This window comes from Hypanus sabinus, chromosome 1 (genome assembly GCF_030144855.1).
Source record: "Hypanus sabinus isolate sHypSab1 chromosome 1, sHypSab1.hap1, whole genome shotgun sequence".
Lineage (NCBI taxonomy): Eukaryota > Metazoa > Chordata > Chondrichthyes > Myliobatiformes > Dasyatidae > Hypanus > Hypanus sabinus.
Genome location: NC_082706.1, coordinates 159,897,927 through 159,920,498, shown reverse-complemented (window position 1 = coordinate 159,920,498; position 22,572 = coordinate 159,897,927). Strand labels below are relative to the sequence as shown.

The window sequence follows — 22,572 nt, the reverse complement described above, 5'->3', positions numbered from 1 at the left end:
GGCACCCAGCAAACTCCGCTATAAACAAGTGAAAACCTGCAGATGCCGGAAATTCGAGCAACACACATAAAATGCTTGAAGAACTCAGCAGCCAGGCAGCATCTATGGAAAAAAGTACAGTTGATGTTTCGGCTTGAAATGTCAACTGTATTTATTCCATAGATACTGGCTGGCCTGCTGAGTCCCTCCAGCATTTTGTGAGTGATAAGACTATAAGACATAGGAGCAGAATTAGGCCATCGAGTCTGCTCCACCATTCAATTGTGGCTGATCCTTTTTTTCTCCCTCTCAACCCCGACCTTCTCCCCGTACCTTTAATGCCATGACCAATCAAGAACATCAATCTCTGCCTTCAATACACCCAACGACCTGGCCTCCACAGCTGCATGTGGCAACAAATTCCACAAATTCATCACCTTCTGGTTAAAAAAATTTCTCTGCATCTCTGTTTTGAAAGGGTGCCCAGCTATCTTGAGGCTGTACCCTCTTTTCCTAGACTTTCCCACCATCTACTCTTATAGGCCTTTCAACATTTGAAAGGTTTCAATGAGACCCTCTCTCATTCTTCTTAATTCCAGTGAGTACAGACCCAGAGCCATCAAATGTTCCTCGTATGATAACCCTTTCATTACTGGAATCATCTTTGTGAACCTCCTCTGGACCCTCTCCAATACCAGCATATCTTTTCTAAGATGAGGGGCCCAAAACTATTCACCTCTTGAAATGAAGCATTTGCCTTTCTCACCATCAACTCAACTTGCAAGTTAACCGTTACAGTGTTCTGCACAAGGACTCCCAAGACCCTTTGCATCTCAGATTTTTGGATTTTCTGTCTATCTAGAAAATAGTCCGCACATTTATTTCTACTACTAAAGTGCATGACAATTCATTTTCCAACATTGTATTTTATTTGCCACTTTCTTGCCCATTCTCCAAATCTGTCTAAGTCCTTCTGCATCCTACCTATCTCCTCAACACGACCTGCCCCTCCACCAATCTTCGTATCATCTGCAAACTTGGCAAAAAAGCCATCTATTCCATCATCTAAATCATTTATATACAGTGTAAAAAGAAGTGGTCCCAATACCACTCAGCACTGGCAGCCAACCAGAAAAGGATCCTTTTATTCCCATTCGCCGCCTCCTACCAATCAGCCAATGCTTTAGCCATGTTAGTAACTTTTCTGTAATACCATGCATTCTGTAAGTCCAAATATACAACACCTACTACATTTCCTTTATCTATCCTACATATAATCTCCTCAAAGAATTCCAACAGGTTCGTCAGGCAGGATTTCCCTGAAAGAAAACATGCTGACTTTGTACTAACTTGTCCTGTGTCACCGCGTACTGCATCACCTCATCTTTAACAACTGACTCTTCCCAACCACTGAGGTTAGGCTAACTGGTTATAATTTCCTTTCTGCTGCCTTCCTCCTTAAAGAGTGGAGTGACATTTGCAATTTTCCAGTCCTCTGGCGCCATGCCAGAGTCCAATGATATTTGGAAGATTATGTCTAATGCACCTCAATCTCCTAAGCTACCTCTTTCAGAACCCTAGGGTACAGTTCATCTGGTCCAGGTGATCCCTGATATAAACCTAGCCTAATCACAGGACAATTTACGATGACCAATTAACCTACCAACTGGTATGTCTTTGGGCCTTGGGAGAAAATAGAGCCCCCAGAGGAAACCCACACAGACAGAAAGAACATACAAACTCCTTACAGACTGCAGCGGGAATTGAACCTGAATGCTGGTTCAGTAAAGCTTTGTGCTAACCACTACTCTACTGTGCCACCACAAATATGTACAAAAACAGGCATAAGATTGTGTGGTAGTGAAATGTAGTTGGAAAATTGAAAGATGGTTAGAAAAGGAGCAAGAGTAATTATGAATGTAAATAAAGCATGAAAGAGCACTGTTCTCAAAATAAAGAAGATAACTAAGGTACACAAACTTACTCCAAGCTGAGATAGAACAATTACAAAATGATGACCACGATGCTGAAGAAGGATGTGGTCTATATATACAAAAGATACATGTTTTTAAAGTGTAATAGGGAATAGAAATAACTATCTAAAAATGAAACAACAGAATCACAATTGTAAAGACACTACAGTGGAAACAGTTTTTAAAATGTCAGCAAGATGTAAAGATGAAATTATTACAAACCTAGAATTTTGCACCAACAGTGATAAAGATGGAAAAGAAGAAATGGTAGAACTAATCCGTTTATTTTTAAAAATCATCAAAAATAGAAACTCTGCCAAAACGAGAAAGGTGGTAAATATTATATTGATTTTAATTGAATTTTGAAAAAAAGTCATAAAATATAACAATGAAGGGAATGCAGTGTTACAAAGACTATCCCTTAGTAATAATGATCAGTTAGGCCCAGAGAGAATCTGCATTTAATGACAGGTACCTTTATTGTCTGAACTAACAAGCACATGAATTTATACAACTGAATACCTTTGTGCACATCTATTAAGTTTTCCAGATCATCCATGAACAGTCAAAGAAGAGAAAAGATAATACCCAGGAAAAGGAGTCTAAACTGGCCAGCCATTCTTCGTGGTTCCGATATAATCTCCACATGTCTGACATGGCATCCTCCACATCCACGATAGTTGTCTGTGCCTGTGCTCCTAAAATCCTCTGTTTTTATACCTTTCCTCATCAGGTGAATCTATGATGTTTAAATTTTGTTGGCTCGAGGTCATCTGACTGACCTGTGTCAGATTTCCATTGGCTGTAGCTCAGGGCTACAAAGTTATGACCATTGCTTTCTGTGCCTCAGGTGATTTCTATTCAACTCTGTTTCAAATCAACCAAATCTGGTCAAACAGACAGATGACGAGAATACTGCGACAAACAAGCCATTTAACACAATAAACAGCTTCTTGTCTGAGAACGGTCTGAGATTTAGCACATCATTAGCAGAAACTCCTTGTGTCTATATTCAATTGGAATATAGGAATCAGTTCCTATAGGAACAGGAATCAGTTCATCAAACAGTTCACAAAATGGCAACTGTAAGGACAGGCTGACAAAATCGTTGCCTCCATTTCTGTTCACTGATTGTAGTTCTTTCTGGCCAATAACAATGATGCAAAAAATATGAATTCACAGCAATTCTGTCAGGTGGGACAGAAGAGGCCAAATATGTAAAAGTATGGCATATGGTGCTAGAGAGAACATAGCCACTTGAAGAAGAGGCTGCTGATGAAGAGCATGTTATTGAAATGCTTTCCAACAAATTTTTGATAAGAAAGAAACTAAATATCACTAGAAATGATATGGATGAGTATTTGAAAAGGATATTAGAAAAGGGCATAGGACTAGAATTTCTGCCAAAAAAACCTGAAAACCTGCTTCCAGTTTAGAAATAAAAAGCCAAATGGCAACCTTCCATGTTCTAATTGCAATGACTTAATATTTTGATTTCCTATGACTGCAAAGGATTTTAAACTAAATAACTGACTGAAAAAAATGACTAGATGATAATAGAATGATACACTGGAAGGCAGCCATTTAACATACTGTATTGAAAAGTTCTTGTTACTCTATCAAAAGTATTAATACTTTTTTGGTATGTTACATTTCCTCATAACTTTTGCTGTTATTAAAAACCCACTCCTATCTCTTCACACTGAATACCCCTGCTCTACTCTCTTTACACTTATGACTGTGAGGCTAAGCATAACTCCAATGTCATTATTAAATTTGCTGATGACACTGTTGTTTGCAATTCAAAGGAGATTGAAAATCTGGCTGAGTGGTGCCACAACCTCAAACTCAATATCAGCAAGACCATGGAGTTGATTATTGACTTCAGGAGGAGTAAGCCAGAATTCCAAGAGCCAGATCTCCTCAGGGGATCAGAGGCGCAAGAGTCAGCAATGTTAAATTCCTCAGTGCTATAATTTCAGGGGATCTATCCTGGGTCCAGCACAAAAGTGACATTACGAAGAAAGTATGGCAGTCCCTCTACTTTCTTAGAAGTTTGCAAGGTTCTGGCATGTCATCTAAAACTTTGCCAAACTTCTATAGATGTGTTTTGGAAAGTCTGTTGACTGGTTTCATCACAAATTTCACATCACATGCCAGTGATAATAAACCTGATTCTGACAACCTGGTATGGAAACACCAATGCCCTTGAATGGAAAAGCCTACAAAAAGTAAAGAATACAGCCCAGTCAATCACAGATAAAGCCCTCCCCATCACCTAGCACATCCATATGGAGCACTGTCACAGGAAAGCAGCATCTATCATCAAAGACCCATGCTCTCTTCTCAAAAATGCCATCAGGAAGGTGGTACAGGATCCTCACAACACACACCACCAGTTTCAGGATCTTAAACCAGAGGGGATAACTTCCCTAAACTTCACTTGGACCACCACTGAACTGTTCCCACAACCTATGAACACACTTCCAGATACTCCTCATCTCATGTTCTCTATAGTTATTTCTTCTATTTTGTAGTTGCACAGTTTGTTGTCTTTTGAACATTGATTGATTGTTTGTCTAGCTGGGTACGGTCTTTCATTGATTCAATTATTTATGGTATTTACTGTGAATGCCCAAAAGAAAATGAATTCCAGGGATTTATATGGTAATATATATGTACTTTGAAATTTTGAACTTTGAACACTGTCAACCCTGCTATTATTCATAGTAAATCATCTTTGTGCCATTTTATATCATTCCCCCATATCAAGAGATTAGTTTGTAACAGGGTTCAGGCTTTGTTAATATTTTTATCTAAACTAGTTCTTAATTATTTATTTCATCTTTCTAATGTTATGGTTTGTAATATTCTAGCTGTCCAAACTGAAGATTTTAAACTATTTTTTAAAATTTTACTTAATTTTAAGTTTTCTTTTTCAACATCTTCAAGTGATCACTATGGTAAATTCTGTTATGATTTGGAGAAAGAAAGTAATTATTTTAAACTAATACTTTTAATCAGAAAAGTCCAGGTATGAAATTCAACACTAGCCCAGTGCACCAAACTTCAATCCTATTGTCATCATTTGAAAAAGAAAATCAAGCACGTGGCACATTTTAATAAATATTCTGCAAGAGCATGGGACAAATTTCACATCTGCTAATGGTTAGGTTGATGATAAAATCTTTGCCTACACTTTGTAGACAAGTCTTGAACAACAAAGCTATTAATTTTTAAAATTTTGTTTTGAGAATGATAATTAAAATTTACCGATCATATTTTGAGATGTGAATATTCTTCATAGCTATTGAATTCAAAATACTTTGTGTGTTATGCACAGAGTACATAATGTGTCCTACTTACTGCATCAATGTAGAACGTATTGGATCCAATTGAAGTAACAGCATGTCCAAGATCATTGTTGTGTACACCATTTTGATAGTCCTGGTATGGGATGACAGTGAGGGCAAAAGGGCCAACAGTACGCTTGCTCTGATTCGTAAGCTTCACTTCCAGAGAAGTTGGCTCTCCAGCCTGGCATTCTACTGCAATGTCACAATCACAGGGTTTCCCAGCTACCAGTACATCTGTGGGGGAAAATAAAGGAAAGGTCAAGATGTATAACTTCCAAACTAGTCTCTATTACATAACTCTGCCTCTTTTTGCCCTGATTCTGAAGGCACACTTTGTAAGCAGTTTCACTAGTTCCCTGGGGTAAACTAGTAGCTCACTCAAAATATCCAAATAATGTCACTGCTTTTGTAATATCAATTAACTCATCACGAACTAGGAATGTACCCCACAAATCATTCCCACTTGGTTTTAGCTCAAAGGTAATTTTAATTTGCCTGTACAGATGGGGTGAATCACCAATGATCTATGCATTTTGCAGGATAAATATTTAATGTTAAATGAAAATAAACTGAATATATAAACACACCTACAGTCCTTCTGTCAACAAACTGACTCCTAATTTATGGATCATTTGCCTTGAAAGAATCAAACTGAAACCATATAACTAGAATAAAATTACTATGAGTCCCATCAGATTAATCACTATTCATGATCAAATTATATTGCCAGAATGTTGTAAAACTAAATGATTAGGATTTGGAGGTTAAAAGAGATGCTTTATCATAAATTAGAGGAAAAATAATAAAGGCTACTGCTTAGGTTATGGATTGGGCTGGGCTATTGTGGAGAAGTGATGTGTTAGCAGACTTGGTGCTTGATGTAGTTTGGGAAGAAAATACAGAATTTTTCCTCAATAAATCTTATGCCTCAGACAGCCTGCAGTCAACAGTTGCAAGATACTCATGTTTAAAGTTACCTGGTGATATAAGTAAAGTTACAAATAACACATAATATTTAGAAAGAAACAGTAATATTCTGAAAATGAATATGGCAATCTTCCATAATTACAGATGTAGGTAACAAAATTGTACAGCTGAATCTCCAGCACCTGCGTCTGAATCAAGCTAGGAGTAAAAGAATTGAATTACCTGCAGATGTGCACCCTGTGGGAAGTAAGTTTCAATTGACTCAATATGGCTATATGCTGAGTTGACATAATACACTAAAAATTGACATTTCACACAGTTCATCAAGTAAGCTGACAGAAGCAATGTCAACTACGTAACAGGCACTAAGTGTTGGAGAGAAGCAACTCACCTCTTCCCTGCTGTAATACTCATCTTTACACTGGGTGAGATAGCACACAGTGACCACTCCAGGTCAATTAAAGATGAGTATTTGTTTATCTTGTACATCTTTTTTATGATTACAAATCACTGCTGGATACCAAGAACATCAAGTACTGCAAAATTATCCCATTGGTGAGTTGTTCAATAGTGAAGGAGATGGACTTATTGAGAAACCATTGTTGCATTGCCACCTGGACTTGTTGCCTCAGTGCTGCTGAAGGCTAGGCCTAGGCTGCAGTGTCTGGGGGGGGGATGCTGTGCCTTTGTGGCCGTGCTGAAATACGTTCTGGGTTGAGGGCTGGCCCCTCCCGTTGGTTCTGCTTTTCAGTGCTTGCTCAGTGGAAGAACAAGGTGGACACTCAGGGATTTGGGCTATTTTTTCTTTGTGATTGTATGTTTTCCTGAAATTATAAATATATGTTCAGTGTGCTGTGTTCTGTTGGCAATGTGCTCTTAACCTTGGTCCCGTAGGAATGTAATTTCATTTTGCTATATTCATATGTGGTTGAATGATAATTAAACTTTAAACTAAATTTTAAAACATTTTTATCTTGGCATAATGTCCTTCGATAGAGATAACTCCATAGAAAGCAAAATGAAATACAGTGGATTTCAGTTAATTAGGCCATTAGTTAATCAGGACAGACGCTTATACGGGACAACTCTTAAAGAACAAAGAACTAATCAAGAACATTGATGGGATTCTTTTTGCTTATGGACTTGTCCGAACAGGTTCTGACTAACGTCAGTCGCACTCACTTGTGTGGCCATTCGATGCTACACCAAGCATTAGCTGCATGTGTTGTGGTCAAAATACAGTGATTTTTGTCACTGATGGTTGTACACTGCTTCAACAAATGGGCTAAATCAGGTGAGGGTAGCCTGGTGGGGTTCATATGTCAGTGAAATAGGGACATGCATGTCCTAGCACGCAAAGTCAGCTCTGGTGAACAGGGTGGATAAGATCTACAGTAAGAACCAATGGCCATGAAGGATCATAATGCTTATTGGAGAGTGAAGGGCGTGACAAGGCACAAAAGGATTCAAGGTCCTCAACTGCACCTAACAAAGAACCCAGTTCTGATATCTATTCGTACCACTGGACCCAGACTTCTGAGGTCAAAAGAGTGGAATTGCTCCCGTGCAACAGCTTTTCCACTTTAAAGTCTCTCCCACACAGGTTTCCTGTAATCTTTGGCAATGATGAACAAGTACCAGTAGCATAGGCAGTGTTCTAATTTCAAAGTTCAAAGATGAAAGTAAATTTATTATCGAAGTCCAAAGTACATATATGTTACCATATATAACCCTGAGATTAATTTTCGTGTGGGCATACTCAGTAAATCCAAAAACCATAATGGAATCAAGATAAGACCACAACCATGAGGATGGACAAACAACCAATGTGCAAAAGACAACAAACTGTGCAAAAGATAACAAACTTTGCAAAAACAAAATAATAATATACAAATAAGCAATAAATATTGAGAACATGATATGAAGTGCCCTTGGAAGTGTAATCATAGGTTGTGGGAATAGTTCAGTGATGGGGTGAGTGAAGTTATCCCCTCTGGTTCAAGAGCCTGATGGCAGCAACAAGAATAGATCATGACCTGGGTGGTGAGGGTCCTAGATAATGGATGCTACTTTCCTGCAACATTGCTCCTTGTACATGTGCTCAATGGTGGGGATGGTTTTACCCATGATGGACTGACCATATCCACTACTTTTTGTAAGATTTTCTGTTCAAGAGCATTGGTGTTTCCGTAGCAGGCCGCGATGCAGCCAGTCAATATACTATCCACTGTGCATCTATAGAAGTTTGTCAAAGTTTTAGTTGTCATGCCGAATTTCTAAGGAGGTAGAGGCACTGCCTTTCTTTCATCTGATCCTCCGATGATGAATGGCTCATGGACGTCCGATTCCCTCCTCCTGAAGTCAATAATCAACTCCTTGGTCTTGCTGGCATTAAGAGAAAGATTGTTGCTGTGGCACCACGCAGCCAGCTTCTCAATCTCCATCTTATATGTCGATTTGTCACCTTTCATTTGGCTAACAACAGCAAACTTAAATATGACATTAGAGCCTTGCTTAGCCTCATAGTCATAAGTGTAAAGTGAGTAGACTATGTGGATGGAGATTGCAGAGGAGATGTTGTTGCTGGTCTGAACTGACTGGGGTCTGCGAGTGAGGAGATTGAAGATCTAATTGTTCAAGGAGGTATAGAGGCCAATGTCTAGAAGTTTTCAGGGGATGAATGCTGTGCTTTAGTTGATAAAGAACATCTGAAATATGCCTCTTTCTGTCCAGATATTCCAGGGTCGAGTGAAAAGCCAATGAAATGGCATCGGCTGTGGACCTGTTGTGCTGGTAGGCAAACTGGAGCGGATCTAAATACCAGAGCTGAGGTGAGAGTGATAGCCCTCAAGAACAAGGCAGCATTTGACTGATTATGCCATCTAGGTGCCCTAACTAAAATGCAGTCAATGGGAATTAGGGGGAAAACCCTCCACTGGTTGGAACCATACCTGACACAAAGGAAGATGGTTGTGGTGGTTGGGGGTCAATCATCTCATCCTCAGGATATCACTGCAGGAGTTCCTCAGAGAATTGTCCGAGGAACAACCATCTTCAGCTGCTTCATCAATGACCTTCCTACCTTTCTTCATAAGGTCAGAAGTGGAAATATTCGCAGATGACTGCACAATGTTCTGCACCATTTGTGACTCCTCAGATAGTGAAGCAGTTCATACCCAAATGAAGCAGGAGCTGGACAATATCCAGGCTTGGGCTGACAAGTGGCAAGTAACATTCGAGCCACGCAAGTGCCAGGCAATGACTATGTCCAACAAAGGAGGATCTAACCATCATTCTTTGCTATTCAGTGGCATCACTATCACTGAATCCCCTACTATCAACATCCTGGAGGTTACCATTGACAGGAAACTGAACTGGTCTATCCATATGAACGCAGTGGCTATCAAGAAGGTCAACAGCTAGGAAACCTGCAGTGTGTAACTCACCTCCTGAATCCCCAAAGCCTGGCCACCATCTACAAGGCTCAATTCAAGAGTGTAATGGAATACTCGCCACTCACCTGGATGAGTGCAGCTCCATCAACACTGAAGAAGCTTGACACCATCGAGTATAAGGCAACCCCCTTGATTAGTACCCCTTCGACAAGCAACCAGTCCCTCCACCATCAATGGACAGATGCAGCAGTGTGTACTATCTACAAGATGCACTGCAACAACTCACCAAAGTTCCTAAAGCAGCACCTTCCAGACCCATGACCACTACCATCTGGAAGGAAGAGAACAGCAGATACCTGGGAACACCACCACTTGGAAATCCCCCTCCACATCACTCACCAACCTGACTTGGAAACATATCACCATTTCTTCATTGTCACTGGGTCAAAATCATGGAATTGCCTCCATTACAGCACTGTGGGTGTACCTACACCTTGGGGACTGCAGCAGCTCAAGAAGGAAGCTCATCACCACCTTCTCAAGGGCAACTAGGGATGGCCAATAAATGCTGGCTTAGCTGGTGACACCCACATCCCGTAAATTAATTTTATTTCTCAGGCAAGAGTTGATATGTTTCATCACCAACCTCTCAAAATACTTCATTACAGTAGATGCAAATGCTACTGGATGATAGTCACTGAGGGAGGTTACCATGCTCTTCTTAGGCATGGAATGACTTAAGCCTGCTTGAAGCAGGTGGGTACCTCAGATTGCGAAGCAAGAGGTTAAAGGTATCAGTGAACATTCTAGCACAGGCTGGATGCTTTCCGTGGGTTCACTCTTCTGAAGGATGCTCTCACAGATGTGAATGTCACCGATCTGGCCGTCAGCATATTGTGATATGCTTCATCCAGGGCTTCTAGTTGGGGAAGACTCAGAATGGTTTTCTGGGGACACACTCATCCATGACTGTTTTTATAAAGTTTGTGACAACTGTGTTGTATTCATTCAGATCCTCTGATGAGTACTCGAACACAGCCCAATCCACCAACTCAAAGCAATCCCATAGCCACTTCTCTGCCTCCCACAAAGATCTCTTTGTGGTCATTTCTTTGAAATTTTGTGTTTTTGCTTCTATCTGTATGCAGGTAGAAGTACAGGTAAGAGATAAGATTTCCCGAAATGCAGTCTGTGCATGGAACAGTAGGCATTCCTTATCATAGTATAGCAGTGGTCTAATGTGTTAGGACCTCTGGTGCTAGGGTTATATGCTGATGGTAAATGGGCAGAGATTTCTTCAAGCAAGCCTGATTAAAGTCCCTGACTATGGTTTAAAATACATCAGGGTGGACTTTTTCTTGCATGGTAATGTAGTAACTCCATCTCCATGTAGCATGTAGAATCTCGAGTGATTGATTACACTCATTTGTTGGTGGTATGTTGACTGTGGTCAGAATCACAGAGGAGGACTCACATGGTGAGTAGAGGAGTTAGCACTTAATCGTTAAATGTTCCAGGTCAGGGAAACCAAAGTACAACAAAACTGCCACATCGAAGCACCACAGAGAGTTTATTATGAAGCACACATTCCCACCTTTTGCCTTCTCCAAATCAGCAGTTCAATCCATCCTGTGTTTTGAGAAGCCTTTATGTCCTACTGACAGATTGGGAGTGTCTAGAGTGAGCCGTCTTCGTGAAACACAGAATGCAGCAATTCCTCATTTACCTCTGATACAACCATCTTGTCCTCAATCTTGTTCTCTAGCAACTGCAAATTTGCTAAAAAGATGGTCTCATTTGTTCTGTATTTCATTTAAATGTATAATTTATTACTTACCTAAATTGCACCTTGTCTTTTTTAAATGCTTTTTTAAAAAACTATTTCCATGAAACTTCAGCTAATTTGGGCAGCTGTTTAGTTGGCCAAAATGTACTAACGCTGACGTGTCCAGCTAACTTGAATCCACTGTACACACAAAATGCTGGTGGAACACAGCAGGCCAGGCAGCATCTATAGGAAGAAGCACTGTCGACGTTTCTGGCCGAGACCCTATAGATGCTGCCTGGCCTGCTGTGTTCCACCAGCATTTTGTGTGTGTTGTTTGAATTTCCAGCATCTGCAGATTTCCTCGTGTAATCTATTTACATAATAAATTAATGATTAGAGGCAAAATCTTGCAGGTTACACTTCAGGATTGATAACATACTTTCAATAAAATAAAATATGTTGGAAAGACTCAGCTGATCAGGTAACCAGTGACAAATCTAATTGACCTAGACTCAGCAGATCTGGCAATCAGTGCAACATTTCCATCATCTGCAATATTTTCCTTCCATACACTGTATTCCTTTACTTTAGTGGTACAATACAAGGCCATTTCATAAATTGTGAATACAAAGTTACCAAGATCAAGTAAAAGTAGCAATCAATCCTCTACCGCATATGGAGCAGTTTAGTACAATCCATGTTTTACAGTATTCAGAAGAGACTGCTTCAAAATACTGTGCTATTTAATCCAAATTTCCACAGTTGCCATAAATGCACTATTAACCATCAACTTGTTAGAATCTCAAAGTTATAAATAAACTCTTTTATTAATAATGGTAGCTTGTTCCTGACACCGTGAGCTCTTCTAATCAATGTTTTGCTTACAAAAGCAAAATTGGTCTGTAGCTTTAATGTCCAAGTGGATAATGTTTCCAGTAGGAATGAAAATAAGTTCAGAGTTTAAGCAAAATTCAGCTTTAAGGCAGTTCATCTGCAAAGGATGCTGTAAAAATTTTAGTCAAGGCAGCTTAATCATTTTGATATTTTTTGAATACATTGAAGTATTTGAATGGGTTATTAATATGAACATTTTTGATGCTTTTCCTCAATGATTTAAAATTACTATTTATGTTAAAATTAATATCATATTAAATAGTGTCCATCCAAACCCAATATTTGAGGAGAAAGAAACACCAGGAGATAATTACAAGGCAACAATGCAAAGATCATGGTAAAACAATGGCATAAACTATGAAACAAAACTAATAACAGAAATATGAAACAACATTGCCATCCCTTAACTAATTATATAGGCAACCATTAATATTATGGGCTATTTTATTTAATTTAGGATTTTTATTTGTTTTGTTAATCTTATGATATCACTACATTAGTGTAAAAGATTAACATGGCTAGGTACAGCTCCAACACCATATACAAGTTTGTTGATGCAGGCCATATCAAAGGTGGTGACGATTCAGCATACAGGAGGGAGATTGAAAATTGGCTGAGTGGTGTAATAACACCACCCTCTCACTCAATGTTATCAAGACCAAGGAACTGCTTGTAGACTTCAGGAGAGGGAAACCAGAGGTCCATGAGCCAGAACTTATCAGAGGATCAGAGGTAGAGAGGGTCAGGAACTCTAATTCCTGGGTGTCACTATCTCAGAGGACTTGTCCTGGACCCATCACATAAATATAATCACAAAGAAATCACAACAGTGCCTTTACTTACTCTGTGGATATTCAGCATGTCATAAAAAAACCTTGACAAACTTCATGTTGTGGAAAGTGTACTGACTAGTTGCATTATGGCCTGGTATGGAAACACCATTGCTTTTGAGCAGAAAATCCAACAAAAAGTAGTGGATTTGGCCCAGTATATCACAGGTAAAAACCTTCCAACAATGAAGCACATCTGCATGAAACGTTGCCATAGAAAAGCAGCATCCATCATTGAAGATCCTCACCACTTAGGCCATGCTCTTTTCTCACTGCTGCCATCAGGTGGATGGTGCAGGTGCCTCAGGACTTGCATCACCAGATTCAAGAACAGTTACTACCCCTCAATTGTAGCGGTGTGCTACACGCAGCGCTAAAATTACGACACGGAGTCGGTAACTGCAGTCGAAGGAAAAAACTTTATTCGAAAACTTCAGCCTCACTTTTAAGCCTCTGTCAACCAGCCCCCCATGGCGAAGAGGCTCCAAAGCTCTGTGCTCGCAAACCCCCGTAGGCTATCTAATTGTGAGTCGGTTCGGATACGCTAGGAAATGAGTCGCCACATAAAAAAAAAACCATGAGGCTCTTGAATAAATAGGGATAATTACACATTCCATTTTTGCTGTTCCCACAACAGATGGTCTCACTTTAAGGACTTTTTATCTTGTTATTTCATGCTCTTATTATTTATTGCTAATTATTTATATTTGCATTTGCAGAGTTTATTGTTCATTGATCTTGTTTACAGTTAGTGCTCTATAGATTTGCTAAATGTGCCCACAGAAAAAGAATTTCAGAGTTGTACATGTATGTACTCTGATAATATATTTTACTTTGAACTTTGATTAACAGTTGTGCCAATATTATTTTGACCCTTTGTGATTAAAAGAAAATTGCAGTTGTCTATCAAAATGTTTTCTTTTTAACATATACTGTATATCATATTTCTTCATTGAAACTAGAAAATTTATACTTTGATTTTCAATTATTGCCTTGGAAATGTGTTCAAGTAAATTATATTGGGAATAAAAGGGTGATATCAGTAAAGGCAATCATTAAATAACCAACTTGTTTTAAAAAACCCATTTGATGCACTAATGCCCTTCAGAGATATATATTTCCGACCCTTACATAGGCTAATCTGTACTTGCATATGTACATATGTACAGTACCAATATGGTTGATTTTTAACTGTTCAGTTTAGGGACTATTGGAAAATGGCAATCAGTATTAACCTTCCTATTTCTATTCACATCCCAGGATCAAATAAATCATTTCTGCAGCATTTTCCATTGTTATTGGAGATTTTAAGATTTGTCTTAAGGGAAGCTAAAGTGGTACAGACAGACAGATCTGGGGAGGGAATTCTTGAAAGTGCTGAGATGTCTGACAACATCTGCACTATTCGGGTACAAAGAAATTCAGAGATATACATCAAATCCAAATTTGAGGAATGCATAGATCCTAAATCATTGTGATCTGCAAGGAATTGGATACTGAGAAAGAAAGGAAATGAACTGCAGGGATCTAAACACAAAGGAAAACATCCAGAACTAAGGCACTGATAGAATGGGGGCCATAGCAGAATGCAGCAGGACCTGTCAGAACATATAAAACGGTTTTGGAGATCAATTACATGAAGGAACTCAAAATTCAAAACTAACATTCAGGCTATAGATAGCTATGACTAGTCACATGATGTAGCATGTAACTCTTGAATGGGTCTAAAATGGGCAGACAGTGGAAAAAAGCAAGGCAAGAAGGTTAGCATTTGGATAGATCAATGATAAGATTACAAATTTTGTTTGTGAATTTCATTTCAAATTATTAAAAAGATACATTGAACATTTACTGCAAAAACTTTTAATCAGTATTATGTAAAGCGTGTACCCATACCCTGCTTAGTGTTTCAAAAGTTCCTTATTTGGAAAATGTAAAATTAAAGCAGACTGTGGATCAAATCTCTGGATAAAATTTGCTAATGTTTAAGAACTACTCGATGATTTTGCTCCTCTCTTCTCTGATTTAATGGCAATCTGCACTTCAGACCGTAGCCCTCACCTTGGCATCTCAAGTTCTTGGATATTACACTATATTCCTATTAAAATATTTTAAATTATTTTCTGTCTGCCTCCTTACCTTCTATTCTGAGTGACTACTTGTTAAAAATACAATTGAGTGAGATGATGGCAAATTCTGTTATTTGGGGTAAAACTTAAATTCAAGGTAAATTATACGTGCATTAATCCCTTTGATTCACAACACTTCTGATGACTTTCTAAAGCTACTGCCTGATCGTCACCTTTTCCTGTGAACAGCTTTGATTTTTATTTGACTAATTGTTAAACAGATGTGCTACTGTGCTGCAGTGTACTTCTTGTGTAAACAGTATGAAAACCATAGACAAACTATTCAGGATAGATATTCAATGAACTAGAATTAATAAAAAGACATTAAGGACTTGATTTCAGGTCAGAATATTACATCTCAGCAATTTAGAAAAATATGAGGGATATTTTTCCAGACAGATGTCAAAAAATAGGTTTGCAATTTCCTTAAGATACACTCTGTTTCCATATCCAATTGTAGTTCGAAAGGAAGTCTGAAAACTGAATTTGAAACAAACATACTTAATCAAATAGAAGAGAAAGAGAGGGATTTTTAAAATAATTATCTTCTGTGCCATGTTTTGTTTTTTTTATTCAGAAATTCTGATCAAGGAGTCACCTGCTTTAAGTAAACAAGACATTTATTTGGTGTCCTTATTTGACAAATATTCAGCCACAAACAGCACAGCTGCTCCTGCAAGTTAGTTTTCTTATTAAAATGTGTAAAGAAACTTACAAACATTGATTCCCTTCCTGGTTTGCCAAGTATTAACTATAATTTTTATTAAAAATATCTCAACTGAAAGTCTACAAATTCTACATTGAAGAAATTCAACAAATATATCTAGATAAAAATCACCATCAGATGTTCTTTGCCTTCTGTTCTCTAAGTTGGAAATTCCACAATCCTACCTCCTGTCACTGCATAACATTAGAAACAGCAAACAGAATCAAAAAATGAGATTTCTCCAGTAAAATCTTAATGAGCATTTTAAAGTGTATTCAGCATTTGGAACCAAATCAACATTAGCAGTTATAGTCATGTATTTTGCAGAGTGGGGAGCCCCAAGACCTGTCACTCAAGGATGAAATTGCGACTCAAGTCAGGGCCTTGCACAATGTAAACAGGTCACAATAGTAAGACCAAAATCAAACCACCCACAAATTACTGATGAAAATCCTTGCTAGGCAGCCTAGACACACCTTTGTGAAGCTTCTGGATATGACATTTAGAAATGTTCAAAAACAATTACAAATTAAATAATTACAAGCAAACATACAAAATCGCTTAAAATACTTTAGCTGAATGTTAACCTTTACAGAATCGTTTACCTTGATTCCCAAGTCTCTTTGGAGCTCTGATTTCTCAATCTGCTTCCCGTAAAGAAAACAGTTCATGCCTTTATTCCTTAAAAAAGGTGCATGACCATAAACTTCCCAACACTGCATTTCACCTGGCACTTCTCTGCTCATTCTCCTCACCTGTCCAAGTTCTTCAACACTTATCTCTGTTTCCTCAACACTATCTACCCCGCCACCTATCTTTATAGGATCCAATGCAGCACAAAAAAAGCACAACAAAAATCACAATAAATGCAAGTTCATAAATTAGCTTATATACATAAGATTGACTGCATGTCTATAAAGTAACCTAGGCATGGGAGTGTCAATACGTAAGGTGAATCAGGTAGGAAAATGATGATGTAGTCATGGTGGAGACTGGGAAGGGGTGAATTAGTGGGTGGAGGTGCTGATCAGTCTTACTGCTAAAGGAAATTAACAGTTTTTGAATCTGGTGGTGTTGGTGTGAAATGCTTCTTAGCCTCCTCACTGACGGTAGTGGGACAAACAGACCATGAGAAGGGTGGGTGGGACCTTCATTATATTGCTACTTCCTGTATATAGATCCTTGATGGCAGGTAGGCTGTGAAAAATGTATTGAGAAATTTTGACAACTGCTGTAGAGTCTTCCAGTCCATCACAGTACAGTTTACATACCATGCAACAATGGAGCACGTTAGGATGTTTTCTACTGTGCATCTGCAGAAGCCCATGACTATAGATGTGCATAGTCCAGCTCCCTTCAGCCTGTTCAGAAAGTAGAAGCATTGATAAGCTTTCCTGTTGTGTTGGATGTATTCTGGAACCATACATGTAAGGGAAATGATGGTGAGAATTTCCCTTTGCTTTATAATGAGGCAGTATTTCATTTTTACAATTCTAAAATGCAATGCTCTGCATATTTAATTTATAATGTTATGATCAACATGATACTTCTTCATGAGAGAGACTAATTCTATGGCACAAATGACACATGAATGAAGGTAATCTGCTTAACTGTGATGTTGATCAAGAGCCTACAATCTGTAAACGAAACACAGAAGACCTACAGCACAATACAGGCCCTTCGGCCCACAATGCTGTACCAAATATGTACATACGTAGAAATTACATAAGGTTACCCATAGCCCTCTATTTTTCTAAACTCCATGTACCTGTCCAGGAGTCTCTTAAAAGACCCTATCGTATCCAACTCCACCACTGTCACCAGCAACCCATTCCATGGACTCACCACTCTGTATAAAAAATTTACCCCTGACATCTCCTCTGTACCTACTTCCAAGCACCTTAAAACTGTGCCCACTCATGTTAGCCAATTCAGCCCTGGGAAAAAGCCTCTATCTACACGATCAATGCCTCTCATCGTCTTATATGCCTCTATCAGGTCACCTCTCATCCTCCGTCGCTCCAAGGAAAAAAGGCTGAGTTCACTCAACCTGTTCTCAGAGGGCATGCTCCCCAATCCAGGCAACATCCTTGTAAATCTCTTCTGCACCCTTTTCTATGGTTTCCACATCCTTCCTGTAGTGAGGAGACCAGAACTGAGCACAGAACTTCAAGTGGGGTCTGACCAGGGTCCTATATAGCTGTAACATTACCTCTCAGCTCTTAAAACTCAATCTTACAGTTGATGAAGGCCAATGCGCTGTACGCCTTCTTAACCACAGAGTTAACCTGCATAGAAGCTTTGAGTGTCCTATGGACATGGCCCCAAAGATCCCTCTGATTCTCCACACTGCCAAGGAACCTACCATTAATACTATATTTTGCCATCACATTTGACCTACCAAAATTAACCACCTCACACTTATCTGTGTTGAACTCCATCTGCCACTTCTCAGCCCAGTTTTGCATTCTATCAATGTCCTGCTGTAACCTCTGACAGCTCTCCACACAATTCACAACACCCCCAACCTTTTTGTGTCACCAGCAAATTTACTAACCCATCCCTCCACCTCCTCATCCAGGTCATTTATAAAAATCACGAAGAGAAGGGGTCCCAGAACAAATCCCCGAGGCACACTACTGGTCACCAACCTCCATGTAGAATATGACCCGTCCACAACCAATCTTTGCCTTATGTGGGCAAGCCAGTTCTGGATCCACAAAGCAATGTCCCCTTGGATCCCATGCCTCTTTACTTTTTCAGTAAGCCTTGCATGGGATACATTATCAATTGCCTTGCTGAAATCCATATACACTATATCTACTGCTCTACCTTCATCAACATGTTTTGTCACATTCTCAAAAAATTCAATCAGGCTCGTAAGACACGACCTGCATTTGACGAAGACATGCTGACTATTCCTAATCATATTATCCCTCTCCAAATGTTCATAAATCCTGACTCTCAGGATCTTTTCCATCAACTTACCAACCACTGAACTAAGACTCACTGGTCTATAACTTCCTGGGTTATCTCTACTCCCTTTCTTGAATAAGGGAACGACATCTGCAACACTCCAATCCTCTGGAACCTCTCCTGTCCCCACTAATGATGCAAAGAGGCTCAGTAATCTCCTTCTTCGCCTCCCACAGTAGCTTGGGGTACATCACATCTGGTCCCGGAAACTTATCCAACTTGATGCTTTCCAAATGCTCCAGCACATCCTTTCTTAATGTCTACATGCTCAATCTTTTCAGTCTGCTGTAAGTCAGCCCTACAACTGCGGAGATCCGTTTCCATAGTGAATACTGAAACAAAGTTTTCATTAAGTATCTCTGCTATCTCAGAGATACTACCTCACTTTTTTTTTATATAGTTTTTCTGTTTTTAAACTATTCAATATACACATACTGTAATTGATTTACTTGTTTATTTATCATTATTATTTTTATTTTTTTCTCTCTATTATAGATTATGTACTGCATTGAACTGCTGCTGCTAAGTTAACAAATTTCACATCACATGCCGGTAATAATGAACCTGATTCTGATTCTGATCTCGTCCAGTCCTGGTAACTTATCAAACTTGATGCTTCCCAAAAGCTCCAGCACATCCTTTCTTAATGTCTATATGCTCAAGCTTTTCAGTCTGCTCCAAGTCATCCCTACAATTAGCAAGATCCACAAAAAAAACAGTTGTGCGGGGCAGGCTCCTAAGCAATTGATTTTTAAAAAAGCTTTCAGTTGGCTACTGGTAATTTTAAATCAGTTCAGACTGGTACCTTTACCTCTGAGTCAGCAACTGCTAGGTATAAAATGCACTTCAATGTCTAAACACAAAATCCAAATTGACCTCCAATACAGTACTGAGGAAGTTTTACATTGCCAATGATACTATATTTTCAATGAGATTATTAGGTCTTCAACTCTTTCAAGTAATAGACCTAATGCTGCTTTCTGAAGAGGAGCAGTGAATTTCTCTACTGGACTGTATTTGTATATGTGTATCTGAACTCTAATCATAAACCATACTATCTGGTCATTACTATTCACTGTTTGGGGAACCATGCTGTGTAGAGTATGCTGCTGCTTTTGCTATGTTTTTACAGTGACTATATTTCAGAAGAATGTCATTGACTATTGAAGGGTTCTAAGAATTTTTTGATTTTGGAAGTTGCTGTGCTTAGTTTTGGTGAAAATGGAGCATTAAGCTATAAATCACATGTCTATTTATTTCACATAAAGTAGAGAATGTGTTTGTGCCAAAGACTAGTTTGATGATCTTTGTTTACTTTTGCCCTAGCAACATCCAGTGATGAGCAATTTAAAATAGCCTTCAAAGAGGGCATTCTTTTAATACATGTGGAGGAAGGCAAATTTAAATATGCCAGAAAAGACTGGAAAATGTCTAATAGTTGACACATCTGAAGCAGTGATTGTTCAGCAATGATGAATGATTTGGACAACATAATACCATGCTTTCCTTCTAAAGTTCCAGTAAAATTTTTGCATGTTTCTAGAATATGCTCTTTTATTTCAGAATTCTTTTTTAAAACCATAATATGGCTTAATGTCATGTGCACTGATTTCAAAATTGGGAGAAGTGAGTACAATTATAGTAGCTTCCAGAATCTGATCTAAATAGAACTGGCCTGGGTGGAGTCCCTGTTCTCCAAATTACTATTCTGCTGCCTTTGCTAAATGCAAATTGAATGCCAAGCATTGAAAGCTTTTTAAACCCCATAACAACTCTCACAAATGAAGAATATCTATTTAGTTTCAGAAGTATTCACAGCCATGGTTTGTCAGAATTCACAAAAGTATGATTCATCTTGGCTTTGTCCCACAATCCCCAGCATCATAGTAACCAGCCTTCAGCCAACTTGATTCATTCCACATGACACCAAGAAACAACGAAGAGCAATGAATGCAACTAAAGATATCAGACCAAACAACCAGGAATAGTATTAAAGTCATGTTGTTCAAGGCCATCTGCACCTCAAGCCAAACTATTTTAGCACAATTCCAGCTGTAGCATCTAACCAACAATGTGGAAAATTGTTCAAGTAAGTCTTGTTCTTAAGCAGGGCAAGTTCAACCTGTCTAATGACTGCCCAATCAGCATTGTGACAACTCATCTGCACAATGTAGTCAATAATGCTATCAATAAGCACTTACCAATAATCAACTTACCAATTTGAGTTTCACCAGATCTCTTTACAGCCTTGGTCCAAAGATGAACCAAAAACTGAATTCCAGTTATAAGGTGAGAATGACCATCACAGACATCAACGCAGCAATGTCAAAATGGGGCCAATGAAATCTTGATTAAATGGATCAATGGGCATCATGAGAAATTAAGAGCTCGATAATCGAAAATATACATTGACATTTAGAACACAAGATATAAGAGCAGAATGAGGCCTTTTGGCCAACTGAGTCTGCTCTGCTATTTCAGCATGGCTGATCCCATTTTCCTCTCAGCCCCAATCTCCTGTCTTCTTCCCATATCTTTTCATGCCCTGACCAATCAAGAATCTATCAACCTTATTGACTTGGCCTCCACAGCTGCCTGTGGCAAACAATTTCACAGATTCACTACTCTTTGGCTCAATAAATTTCTCCTTATCTCCATTGTAAAAGAATGCCCCTCTATTCTGAGGCCGTGTCCTCTGACCTTAGACTCTCCCACCATAAGAAGCACCCTCTCCACCTCCACTCTATCAAGGTCTTTCACCATTCGATATCTTCCAATAATGTCACCCCTCATTCTTCTAAATTCCAGTGAATACAGGCCCAAAGCCATAAAATGCTCTTCATATGACAAACCATTCAATCCTGGAATCATTTTTGTGAACCTCCTTTGAACCCTCTCCAGTTTCAGCACATCCTTTCTAAGATAAGGAGCCCCAAACTGCTCATAATACTCCAAGTGAGGCCTCACTGGCACTTTATAAAGTCTTAAAATTACATCCTTGCTTTTATAGTCTAGTCCTCTTGAAATGAGCAAAAACATTGCATTTGACTTCTTCACCACAGATTCAACCTGCAAATTAACCTTTTGGGAATCCTGCACAAGCAGTCTCAAGTCCCTTTGCACCTCATTTTTTGTATTTTCTGTCCATTTAGAAAATGGTCAATTCATTTCTTCTACCAAAGTTCATGACCATACACTTCTCAACACTGTATTCCATCTGTCATTTCTTTCCCCATTCTCCTAATTTGTGCAAGTCCTTCTGTAGCCTACTTCCTCAAAACTACCTGCCCCTCCACCTATCTTCATATCATCTGCAAATTTTGCAACAAAGCCATCAATTCCATCATCCAAATCATTGACACATACTGGAAAAAGAATCAGTTCCAAAACAGATCCCTGTGGAACTCCACGTAACCGGCAGGCAACCAGAAAAGGCTCCCTTTATTCCTACTTTTTGTCTCCCACTAATCAACCACTGCTTTATCCATGCTAGGATCTTTCCTGTAATACCATGGGCTCATAGCTTGTTAAACAACCTCAATTGTGATACCTTGTCAAAGCCTTCTGAAAATCCAAGCACACATCAACCAATTCTCCTTTGTCTATTCTGCTTGTTATTGCTTCAAAGAACTCCAACTG

At 38.9% G+C, this 22,572-nt stretch overlaps 1 protein-coding gene across 8 annotated transcripts in view; it reads right to left on the bottom strand.

Annotated features, from left to right (window-relative positions):
* The window catches only part of trappc9 (trafficking protein particle complex subunit 9), a 551,561-nt gene that overhangs the window by 7,217 nt on the left and 521,772 nt on the right, over positions 1-22,572 (bottom strand). For all 8 annotated transcript variants that reach the window (XM_059979921.1, XM_059979908.1, XM_059979899.1 and 5 more), the window contains one exon: positions 5,319-5,542. In XM_059979921.1, coding sequence (XP_059835904.1) covers positions 5,319-5,542 — 224 coding nt within the window. The remainder of the gene's footprint in view (positions 1-5,318; positions 5,543-22,572) is intronic.